Below are 12,890 nucleotides of genomic sequence, written 5' to 3' on the forward strand. Positions count from 1 at the left end.
GTCTCGTAAGATCCCATCGTCGGGAATCAACAACCCCAGAAGGGCTTCTGGGAAAAGGTCACCGAGGCCTACCACGAGATTAAGCCGAAGAGGTCCCGCCGCACATATAAGATGCTCCGCGCTCACTTTTACCGAGTCGACAGAGAGGTCAAAAAATTATGTGCCATCTACAAGAGTGAAGCGGCTCATTACCAAAGCGGAGCCACGGGAGCCGACATTCTGAGGTCGGCTTTGCGAGTCTACTACGACGACACCGCCAAACAATTCAAATATGTCGATGTTTGGGAGGTCGTCAAAGACGAGGAAAGGTGGGCCAGCGGTGTCCGGTCCAACTCGTCTAGTGAGGGCGGTTCGGGCAGCGCTGCAAAAGAGTTTGCCTCGCAGGAGGTTGAGGGCACGGTAGACGATGCCGGGGGTCCTCCCGTGGGCGCCGTCGGCCGCAAGGGAGAAATGCGGCGAAGGCGGCCAGAGGGAGGAGGGGCCGAGCCGAATCAAGGCAGACGGGCTCGGGCTCGGGGGCACCCTCGAACTCCCTAATGTCTATATATCTCAAGTATATCATAATCAAAATGTTTTACATGGTATGAATATTAGTAATTTTAATCATTATTTATTGGATTGATCGCATGTTAATATTATCGGTAGCAACCTGATCAACCCGCTGGGCTAGCCTGAAACCGAGCTTTTAGGGCTAGGGTTGAACTTTTATAACCCGAAAGAAATCACAACCCGATTAGTCCCGCAACCCGAGTAGGGTTGGCTCGATTGATATCCCTAAAAGGTACTTATGAAGTAATACTTACATTATTTCCACTCATGATGTCCACAATCTTGAATGATAGGGAGTTTTAAGAAAAATTATTGTGTAATAAAGTAGAGAAGAAAAGTAGTTTCGTGTTTTAATGAGGAGAGAATAGGTGAATTTGTTTAGAAATATGAAAAATGAAGATATTAAGTGAGACAAATTAAAAAGGAAAAGTGAACATCATGAGTGAGACGAAGGAAATAAAAATTTTAGGTGTCAATTTCATGTTCCAACGGCTATAGGTACGTTCTAAATAATTCTTCTAAACATAACTCATATCACACGAAATCAGAAAAAAAATGCAAAGTTTCACTATTCACTCTATCCCAACTAAGTTTAGACAAAACTTTTAGGCATAAAAATTAAAAAATTATATTAAAAAGTAAGAGATAAGAATAAAGTAGGAATGATAAAAAGAGAGTAAAATGTATAATAGAATAAAGTAAGAGTGATTGAATATTTTATTTTTTTTATATAAAAAAAGAAATAAATACAATAATAGTGAGAATAAAGTAAATGAGTCAAGTTAGTTGGTACATCCAAACATTAATACAATCTAACTTACCTGAGACGATGAAGCAACTTTTTTTGAAAACTTCACCCAGATATAGGGGAGTAGATCTGCTGTGGCTAAAACACAGCAGAGGATGCTGTGGAATAATACGACGCAGTTTTAGTCAATATATGAGCTGTTATGTTTTTCTTCTTTCTACTATTTGTGATTTTGCTTCTTTTGTTATTTTTTCTTTTATTTATTTTTTGCCTTTATTCTTTCACTCATTATAACTCACCGATTTAGTCATTTAGTTCAAATGTGAGCTGATTTATTTCAGATCCTTCTGTTGTTAAATTTCATACAACTATTAGTAAGGATTTTAGTGTTTCAATCTTTTAATTTTTTTATTTATTCTTTCATGTTTTTGCTTTCTTTCTTTCACATAATTTAACTTGCGATTTTCTTATCAATAAGGGTGCTACTACTTTTTGTTTTCAGCTTAAAAATGTGGTGATAAAATATAACTCATTATTATTGTATAAGCTCATAAATTATTTATTATATTGGCGTAGAGTTGGAGTTAAAATCATAATATTCAAAATTATTGTAATGTTTATGAATTGAAGAGTAACATATAATTTTTCGCTTAATGTTGGACTAATCTCGCAAGTTTGTTAAAAATAATTTTATCCTGATATCCGATTTAACTAATCTTAGAGTTCATATATTTTTTCCGTCCACCAATAAACTTCCCATTTTGCCATTTTCTTCTGACTATTAGTAAATTTTCAATACTACTTTTGGTAATGGATCTCACATTCCACCAATTTCATCTCACTCACATTTTATTACTATAAAACTAGCAATAATATATAAAAGTATGATCCATCTTCCCCTAACCTTTTCAACCAACTTTTTACTACATTTATTAAAACTCGTGTCAGGTCAAAACTCCCCTAGTATTGATGGACGAAGAGAGTATTATATGCTAGTAGTCCTAAATAAGATTATCACTAGATTGTACAATGTTATCATTAGTGTAAAATTTTAAGTTATAATTTATACTCCATCCGTCCCCAAAGAGTACGAAATTTGGGTTCGACACGGGTTTTAATGCATTATTGGTAAAGTAAGAGAGAGATAGATAGAGAAAGTTTTTGAAGTATTGTTAGTGTAGAATTGATCCTATCTCATTAGGCCATCCACAATAGCGCTTAGCGCACCGCTTAGCCGAGCGCCGGCGCTAGGCGGTGCGCTAGGCGATCTATTGCAACCGCCCAGTCATTTCTGGAATTAAAAACCGCCTAGTGCTCGGCGGTTCCGTGGCGCTAGGCGGTGCGCTGGGCGATCCGCTCGGCGCTATTGCAACGTCCGGATCGCCTAGCGCGAAATTTTTTTTTTCGAAACACTATATATACGCGCCTTGCACGTCATTTTCATTCGCACCACTTGTTTTAACGAGTACTCTCTCTATCTAAATTTCTGTACAAGATCAACAACGGTAAATGGATCTCAACAACGAGCCTACTTCAGGGAGTAGCGGGTCTCAAGCTCAAACTCCCCCGGTCTCCGTGGGAAGTGGATGGAGTCAGATGCCACCATACTACAACATGTACCCGTGGCAGCAGATGATGTCCGGGATGCCAGCCGGGGGGAGTCCGCCGGGGGGTTTCCGGCGATGCCGGGGTGGGCACCCAGTGCCCAGATGATGCCGGGGTGGGCACCCGGGATGCAGATGATGCCCGGGGGGTACAGGCGACGCAAAGGACGCCCCGGGGGGGTACCGGCGACGCAGTGGACGACGGGGGGATCCCAGGCGACACAGGGGACGCTGGGGGGCACCGGCGACGCAGTGGACGACGGGGGGATCCCCGGCGACACAGGGGACGCCGGGGGACGTCTATCCCTCAGTTTTGATTTTTCGACTGGTTCGTCGCACACATCGACCCCAACGGAGGCGCAGCCGTTGCCCCAATTTGACACTTTCTCTTTCGATGACTTGGGGTTAGAACTTCTCGGTGTTCCGGATGCTCCCGTTCAAACGGGGGGCGCAGGGCGGGGTCGTGGCGCCCCAATGAAGAAAAGCAAGGGGAAGAGGGTTGGCGAGTCCTCACAGCCGGGTGAGGACGACAGCTCGGTACGGAGGAGGTGGACGGACGCGGAGAACGTCGCGCTGTCCAAGGCGTGGGTGAGTGTTTGCGACGATCCTCTCGTTTCGAACAACCAGAGGATCGTCAACTTGTGGGGCAAGATAGCAGCAGCCTACCAGAGGTTTTGCCCGGAGGGGAGGCGATGCACCAGGGAGGATTGCCGGAAGGGGTGGGACCGAATCAGGGCTGCGATCTCCCGATTTATGATGTCGCAGGAGGATTTTTAGTGTTGATGATGTGGCAGGAGGAGTTTGTGGCTAGGCTATGGCTGAGCTATTCCTATTGTGGATGGCCTTAGAGAGAAGAGAGTTTCCAAAATTGGAATGTTCATACTCTGTGGGGACGGACGAAAAATGAAATAGTGCATACTCTTCAGGGACGGAGGGAGTATCATTTACAATATAATCTTGTATAATGTGATAATTTTATGTTATTTAAAATATAATTCTATTGATAATTAAATAATTTATGAATGTAATTAAGTGATAGAATTATTTATAGTATTTTGCACGATTAGGTAATTCATGAGCTTATACGGTAAATAATTCATGAGCTTATCAGTTATAATGAGTCATCTATATTCTTCAATTTGGTTGGAAAATAAATAGTACCACTCATTGATAAGACAATCGGCAAGTTATATGAGTGAGAGAATAAAGGCAAAATATAAATAAATGAACAAATAATAAGAGAAGCAGAACCTCAAATAGTAGAAAGAAGAAAAACAAACAGCTCAGGGCATCATTAACCCCGTCCCCATTTCCGGCCCCAAGTCCCCTCCACGTCATCATTCCTCTACAGTTGCGGCCCAGGCCCCAACTGCTGTAACCCTGCAGGTTGCGGCCCGGGCCGCAACTAATAAATGACACTATTCACAACTCCAACCTATTTAACTCGTAAACGCAATTCGTTAAACAATTGAAACCGGAAAAATGCATTGTTCATTAGAAATTAACATTACATTACTAGATGAAGCAAATTTGAAATACAAGAAACCCGGGCCACGACTACTACTTCTTCATTTGGGCGTGAAGGTAGGCGATCATCTCACGGTGCAACTCGATCTCCTCGTCCGACATCTTCGATGTATCCCTCGATGTCAACTCCGTCAGCTGGCTCATCCGCCATGTAATATTCATCTCCGACAAAGTGTCGGCCATCTTATCCAGAGACGGATTGGTCGGCGGTGGCACCATAGCGGAGTTGCTCGCAGCTGCCTTCCCCTTTGCTTTCCTCTTGGCCGCCTTTGTTCCTATCGGGCGGCTCTGAATGCTAGGAGAGGAGCAGAAGACATCGTCGTCCGTCACGTTGAGGTCGATCGCCGGACCTCCTTCGCTCGAAGAGTAGTTTCCGGAGGCGGAAACTTTGGTTCTCTTCGCCGCACCTGTTGCCGCGGCTCGGCACCGCTGGTGTACTTCGGGCTCTTCTCGACGAGCTTCCAAACTTCGAAGTACTTGAAGGTCTTCTTCCCGTCAGTGAAGAACGCATCCTTCGCCTTCTCGACGAGGTCCGCCTCGCTGTGCCCGCTCGGCCACATACGGACTACGTTGGCCCACTTTCCGTTCCACTTGCTCATATCCGCCTGGACCCGGCCCCAATGCTTGCGCAGCTTCACGTAGCTACGCTCGATCGACCCTTCCGGACGGCCAGCGTTATATTTCTGCGCAATCCGCTCCCAAAAAGCCTTACCGATCTGCTGGTTGCCGATGATAGGATCCTCGGCGACATCGATGTAGTTCCTCGCAAGCCACAATGTCTCGTGCGGAGTGTACTTCTTCGGCCCATCCTCCTCCCCGACCTTCTCCTTTCCCCGCTCTTGAGCAGGCTCCATCTCACTGAGCTCGAACTCTTCGGTGTTGACCGGCGATGTAATGTCGACGTTGCTACCGTCTCCCGGACTAGGTTGTGTCTGCGATGGTTACGACGACGGTATGTACCAATTGTTCGAGTTAACGAACTCCTCCATCTCACGTTGATCGCCGTTGAACCAATCCATTGGCGCCGAAACAAAGGGTATAATAGAGTATTGAAATGGAACGCGGGATTGAAATGGATGGAACGCAAGCTCGTATTTATAGACATCGAATTAAAAAAAAATGGATTTGCGGCCCGGCCCGAAGAGCGTGTAACGCTGGGCCGGGACGCGGGACATGCGGCCCGTCACCGTGCAACCCCGTCCCGGGCCGGGACGCGGGACGCTCCCCAGGCCGGGAACGCGGCCCCGGGACGGGCCTGAGCCGTGCCGCCCTTCCGTGTAATGCATGGGACGGGCCGGGACTCACGATTTGCGGCCCGACCCATGGCGTTACAGATGCTCTCATATATGGACTAAAACTACGTCGTATTATTCCACAGCACCCTCTGCTGTGTTTTGGCCGCAGCAGAGGATCCACTCCCCAGATAGATATTCATATTTATGAAAATCCTAAATGAAATGTTTTAATTAGATGTCAAACAATTCATCACAATTTTATGGATTATCAACTTTACTCAAATCACGTATCAATAATCAATGGAGATATATTCGATTGATATTGTTAAACCCTAGTAAAAATTTACAGGCATTTAGGGCTCAACAATGTCTAACGTGGTGGTTGTTGACAACGGCGGCGGGCTGATTAAAGCCGGCATCGGCGGCGAGCGCGACCCCGCCTGCGTGGTCCCCAACTGCACCGCCCGCCCATCCTCCTCTAAAAAATGGCTCCTCGCCGACCAGCTCCTCTCCCCCTCGGAAGACCTAACCTCCGCCACCCTCCGCCGCCCCATGGACCGCGGCCACCTCATCAATCCCGACCTCCAGTCCTCCCTCTGGGCCCACCTCTTCACCAATCTCCTCAAAATCAACCCCTCCGCCTCCTCCCTCCTTCTCACCGAGCCTCTCTTCACGCTCCCCTCCATCCGCCGCGCCGTCGACGAGATCATCTTCGAGGACTTCAATTTCCGCGCGCTCTTCGTCGCCGACTCGCCCTCGCTCGTCCACCTCTACGAGGCATCGCGCCGCCCCTCCGGCCTGCTGTCGAAGGCGCAGTGCAGTCTCGTCGTCGACTGCGGATTCAGCTTCACGCACGCCGCGCCGGTGCTGCAGAATTTCACGCTCAATTACGGGGTGAAAAGGCTGGATCTCGGCGGGAAGGCGCTCACCAATTACCTCAAGGAGCTGGTCAGCTACAGGAGCGTGAATGTGATGGATGAGAGCTTCATCATGGATGATGTCAAGGAGAAGCTTTGTTTTGTCTCCCTTGATGTCCACAGGGACCTCAACATTGCAAGGTCTGCTATTCTTTTTCTTTTTCTTTTCTCTCTTTTGCTCAACACATTCATGAGTTTTTAGTTTCCAGGAGATTTCGATTTGATATTTAATGCTGGTATCTGATTACTTGATTGACATCTGAAGTGATGGTTGTAGCTATTTGGTTAGTGGATAATGTGCACTAATCTGTAGACTGAGGCGCATTACAGTACTCTAGTTCATTCTGATATAAATAAAACAATCACACTCAGGGAAGGCACCAACATATAAAAAGTACGTCCAAGATGTCCACATTCTTAAGGGGCACGAGATTTTATGAGGAGTTGTTAGGTGGAGTAAGTAGAGAGAAAAAAATAATTGAATATTATAATGAGGAGACAGAGGTGAGAAGAGGGATTTATTTCTAAATATAGAAAGTATACATAGTGAGTGGGACAAACTAAAAAGGAAATGTGAACATCTTGAGTGGGACGGATTGAGTAATAACCTTTTGACATGAAAGAAATATAGTACTCCCTCCGTCCCTCACTAAGTGAGGCATTTTTTCGGCATGGAATATAAGAAAATGGGGTTTTGTTAGTTAAGTGAAAAAAATAAAGGAAGATAGATGAGGAAACCGGAAGAGAGGGAATGTCAAAAAAGGAAATGACTCACTTAGCTTGGGACGTTTGGAAAAGGAATATGAATCACTTAACAAGGGACAGAGGGAGTACTAGTACTTATTATGTGGATGATTCATGTTTATGTTTTGCTACAGATTAACAGCATAATATGATTACAAGCTAACCATATTTGACACTGTGGGCTATAGCTGGAAGGATATTTGGTATCTATCTGTGTGTCTGGGACTGGGACTTCTATAATATCCATTTGATGGTTAACACTAATTCATTTATTACCATATTTAGGTAATTTCCTTGTACAACATGTGATGCAATCTTCCCTTTTAAAGTTTTCTATGATCAGGAATATTGTGGTATTGAACGACATTTTGTGATGGGGTTGTGCAGTAGTTTTTTGGTGTATGACTTGAGAACCGTTTCATTTACTTGCTTGGAATCGAATTTCAGGAGACCTGGAAAAAACAATTTTTTTAGGTGTAGTTACGTGCTTCCAGATGGCATTACTCATACGAAGGGATTTGTGAAAGATCTTGATGAAACAAAGCGATACTTAGCCTTGGATGAAAATGAAGCCCCTTCTTCCCCTGAAGGAGGAAAGGATTATGTCGATCTACAGGATGGTAGTGACAACCCCCAGCACAAAAGAAGCACTGACCTAACAAATACTGTAGAGATTTCTCTCCTCATAATGTTTGAAATCTGTCCATTTTCAAACTTTTAGTAATTATCCCTTTCCACAGGAATTTTCCTTGACGAATGAGCGGTTCCTCGTCCCAGAGATGATATTTCGACCAGCTGATTTGGGTAGCGTTTGCAGTCCATATTTTGTCTTTACACATTAATACTTCAAATTTAGGTCGCTCTGTTTTGTAGCAAAACCCCATAATTTTGTGGTTTCTTTTATCTGCATCATTCTATTTCACAAACTGCACCATGATATAACGTTATTGATGATGTTCATTTTTTAACTATGTTTCTCAGGAATGAACCAGGCAGGACTTGCGGAATGCATTGTTCGAGCAGTTAATTCGTGTCATCCTCATCTTCACCCTGTGTTATATGAGAGGTAATGATTCTGGATTGCCACTGGATTGTCACCTGTTATGTGCTCAATAATCATACTTTGAGTTTGACCTAAAATATTGTTCTGATTTTACCAAATACTTCTTTGTCCATGATGTGTAGTATCATTTTGACTGGTGGAACCACATTATTCCCTCGATTTGCCCAAAGATTGTAAGCATCATTTGTTTGCTCAGACTAAAAATGGTTCTCCATGATCACTTACTCTAATAGCTTGTTATGTTACCAGAGAGAAGGAGCTTCGGCCATTAGTCCCAAACGAATATGAAGTGAAGATCGCTACTCAAGAAGAGTGAAGTCTTTTTTTCGAAGAACTATTCATATATTTTGTATGTTTTACTGTTAATAATACTATGTTACCTTTCTTCCACAGTCCAATATTAGGTGTTTGGAGAGGGGGGTCACTCTTAGCATCTAGTCCTGATTTTGAATCAATGTGTGTCACCAAGGCTGAGTACGAGGAGCTGGGATCCGCTAGGTGTCACAGGAGATTCTTTCACTAGCTTAAAGATCATTAAGGTTATCCCTACAGTCTTTTTCTTTGCAACTCTCCTTCTCTTGGTTGACTAAATAAGTGAACTTTTCACTGTTATATAAGTATGAACTGCATGTTATTTTACCAATAATGAAATGAACAATGCCCTTACTTGACTCATTAGACATGTGTTATTAGTAATAGTATCTCAGTAATGGAAATAGATTGGATATGCAAAATATGTGGCTCTATTAAATTTCTAAGTCTACATTAGGGATGAACATTTATGTTCCCTTTACCTTCAAATATCTAATTTGTCTGTTTAATGATTTAGAACTAACCAGAGCATTTATCTATCCAACCTCAGTTTTCAATCACCTTCCAATTGCATTGACTTGTCTTAGCATGTTTTATTCATAGGAAAGACACCAATGATAGGAATAGGATAAAACTTCAAACTGCTCAATAAGGTTTGTTGCTTCAAGAGAAGTCCGATTTGGAAAATTCAAATGAGTTGTGCAAAACTGAAACTTGTCCCCAATGCAATTAGGATTCCATTGAACACATTTTCTTCCATTCTCTTGGCTATGTACACATGTATGCAAAACACAAGACATAGATGTATGAACTAAATGTCTGGATTATATGTTTGGTCACTCTACTCCAAAGTTTAAACCACAGTTCTTGTATCCTCTTACCCTTAAATCATACGTATCCTACTTTGTAGGCTATGGAGGTGTACAAAATGAAATCCATGGAGGAGACGTCTCCATGGAATTACTAATGAAATTGTACAATGCTCAATATCATTCAATTCATTGTAGCACTCTATCAACTCCCTGGCAAAACCTGTCAACTACCATATAAAGTCGGACAACTGCTATATAAGTCCAGGTTTGTTAATGTTGATGAAGGCTAATGATGTGTTTCCTTGAAATGGTTGGGATTTCTCGATATTTAGTGGGCTACGAAATACACACTCTACACTGAGTCGAGGCATTTGTTAATTCTGTGACTACAAATATAGCTGCCAGCACAGGTTGTGTATCAGTCAACTCACTTGTCATGGCGGTTCTCTTCCATATTCACGTCGAAGAGAAAATCATGGTCGCTTTTTTCGTTTGAAGAGTAACAGATGATAACAGAATCGACCTGAGATACCATTGTAGTGTAGAAGAATGATTGTGATTTCTTACTTAAAATGGAGACAAAATATCGAGATAATTATGGTTGTGGTAGTGAGAAGAGCAGATGTCCTATGTTTATATTTTTAGGGACTATCTTGTTTTTGAATTATTCTAACACTGCCATATAATGTCTACTGAGATCTCATCTCACTGTTAATTTAGGGAGCAGATTTTGCTATATTAATTTTTTGTGTCCCACCTTTAAACTGTTGATAACAATAATATAATAATATAGGAGTATGCTGCATGTGTCAAATTACGCAGCTATGTGTATAATGGAATAGAACATGTGGTACCTACTACTATATCATACCTATCACGACATGACATGATTAACAAAGGAATGATGCTCTCAACATGAATTCCAATTTACCTTTTTTCTTTTTTAATTACCAAGAGTAAATGCTCATTGACTGTCCTCGCGCTAATTTATAGATTCCTCGATGAGTGGAACAACTAGTTCAAGGATTTAAGGTTGTTCCATATCCAAAGGTAGGGATCGATTCCCTAACTATTTGGTTAAGGACGGATGAGTTCCATGATACTCGATCAAACTCCTTGGATTCCAAATTAAAATAATGTAAAACGAGATGCAAAGTTTAGAAATGAAAACTTGATTTGGGTAATCTCCAACAATGACGTCATTCATGATACCGTTGTCTTTTATTAGACTTTTTTTTTTAAAAAGTAATCCTAGAAGGGCCTTTCCACTGCAAGCTCTCGGTCATGATGCACTTATCGGCGATTTCTTAGCGCAGGAATTGGGGGAGGGTTCGCATCGTACTGATGAACTCGATAAAGATACGCAATGAGCTTGTTAGCCCGTCGGATGAAATGTTGTTGAGATTCATATGGGGAATTTTTTTTATAATGATTTAAATGTGGGTAGGAGAATTTGTTTATCGTTGAATAAATTATGGGTCGAATGAGATAGTTTTAGACGAGTATAAAAATTATGGAATGATAAAAAATGAAAAAAATTAGATAGAAGTCCGTTGAGTAATTGATATATTTTGAATAGTAATTTAATTTTGAAACTAAAGATTATCTTGCTCAAATTTTTTTTTAATAAAATAGGTAATAAGATGCAGGAGGCGTGACAGAAGGCCTCCCTCCCTTCACACTTGCAATGCGCCACGATAGTATACCACCGCATTGCAGATACTCTGATTCACTTTCTTTTATTTTCAGTTAATCTTGATTGAAATTTGAAAACAACAATACCCAATTTAAATTGTTTTTATAATGAGAGACGGATATGTGAGCATTTTGTCATGTACCGATTAATGTGACATGACATTACTATTCAGCTCCCATTTATATTTTATATGATACCGTGTGCATTAATTTATCACATAATTCATCTTTCAGACTGTGTGCATTAATTTATGCAGAGGATCTGTTATATAATATCTGATGCTACTACCTAGCAAAAAAATCTTTTTTAGTATATAATTGCAAATCAAATTTCACGAAATAAACTCAATAACGATAAAAATCCGCGGTCAACCTAATACGTGGATTTTAGTTATTGAAAATTGAGTTCCATTTTAGGATTGCGATATCATATATTGCAACTAGGGTGGGTCGGTATGTTATATCTTACCGAGAACGTCATACCGTATGACCTTATAAAAAACTGCGATATGAAAAAAATATCATACATGTACCATACCGAATTTTCGGTAGACCGAAAGTTCGGTATGGTTAACTTTTGATACCATTATTGCGGTATACCACACTTTTATGGTAAACTGAAGTACGGTACGGTATACCGTAATACCGTTATGCAAAAAAAATCTATTTTATACATAAAATATTTAAAATTAGGATTTTCGAAGATTTTTTCTTTTTAATTCTATATTATATATAAATATATTAAATATAATGTACTCCCTCTGTCCCACATTAGGAGTCCCGTTGACTTTTCTGCACTCGTTTTAATTCGGTATACCGAATCTATGGTATATACCGAATATTCGGTATACCACGGTATGCCGCGGTATTGGAAAATTGATACCGTTACGGTACCATATGTCCATACCGTATCAAAAATTGCGGTATACCGAAAAACTATTATTTTCAGTAAGGTAAGTGCGGTATTTCAGTATTTTTCTCCAGCCCTAATTGCAACTACAACATATCAAGCCATAATATTTTGGTCTATACCCTAATACTCGACGTATACTCGATGTTGATGAATTCAATTACTCCTTCCGTCCATGAAATATTGTCCACTTTTGCCATTTTAGTATGTCCGTGAAATGTTGTCCACTTTGCTTTTTTTTCCATTTTTGGTAAATAAATCTCACTTTTCACCAACTCATTTTACTCGCATTTTATTATTAAACTAATAGTATATTAATGTGGGATCCACCTTTCATTAACTTTTTCTGCTCACTTTTTTTTCACATTTTTAAAAATCGGTGCTAGTCGAATATGGACATTATTTTGCGGACGGATGGAGTAATTATTAAAACAAAATGAAAATTGAATACATTCTTTTTTAACTATCACTTAATGAATACTACTCATTTTATTTAAGCACTATATCGTATAGAGAAAATAAGTTGTAGTAGTAGCTTCTAACTCAATCAAAATAAATCGCAATAATTAAATGAAGATAATAAGATCTTTCTCATACTAGCAATTTAAATAAATATGATCTCATATTCTATTAATATAGAAATAGGTGACTTACCTCCTTTAAAGAACTAATAAGAGTAAGAGTTATCCAAGAACGTAAAGATTGCATGATGATTACCAATTTGATGAGAAACAAGAATGAGCATTTCAACCTTCCCCCACACGTATGAATTAG

General features: G+C 41.0%; 1 protein-coding gene across 1 annotated transcript; it reads left to right on the top strand.

The window, feature by feature from the left end:
• Positions 1–5,890: 5,890 nt before the first annotated feature.
• On the top strand, positions 5,891–10,253 carry LOC121746565 (actin-related protein 6-like). The gene is made up of 8 exons (XM_042140450.1): positions 5,891–6,721; positions 7,772–7,991; positions 8,065–8,128; positions 8,306–8,390; positions 8,510–8,560; positions 8,637–8,699; positions 8,781–8,926; positions 9,610–10,253. The coding sequence occupies exons 1-7, from the start codon at positions 6,030–6,032 to the stop codon at positions 8,908–8,910; spliced, it is 1,305 nt and encodes a 434-aa protein (XP_041996384.1). The 5' UTR covers positions 5,891–6,029; the 3' UTR covers positions 8,911–8,926; positions 9,610–10,253.
• Positions 10,254–12,890: the final 2,637 nt, after the last annotated feature.

The sequence above is a fragment of the Salvia splendens genome, chromosome 9, assembly GCF_004379255.2.
Source record: "Salvia splendens isolate huo1 chromosome 9, SspV2, whole genome shotgun sequence".
In the NCBI taxonomy this organism is placed as follows: domain Eukaryota; kingdom Viridiplantae; phylum Streptophyta; class Magnoliopsida; order Lamiales; family Lamiaceae; genus Salvia; species Salvia splendens.

What these genes read in the sequence shown, in the direction of transcription:
- LOC121746565 (XM_042140450.1), top strand. Translation starts at nt 6,030, where the DNA reads ATGTCTAACGTGGTGGTTGTTGACAACGGCGGCGGGCTGATTAAAGCC. An exon ending in AGGGACCTCAACATTGCAAG is followed by an intron (nt 6,722 to 7,771) that starts GTCTGCTATTCT and finishes ATCGAATTTCAG; the next exon opens with GAGACCTGGAAAAAACAATT. An exon ending in CCTCGATTTGCCCAAAGATT is followed by an intron (nt 8,561 to 8,636) that starts GTAAGCATCATT and finishes TTATGTTACCAG; the next exon opens with AGAGAAGGAGCTTCGGCCAT.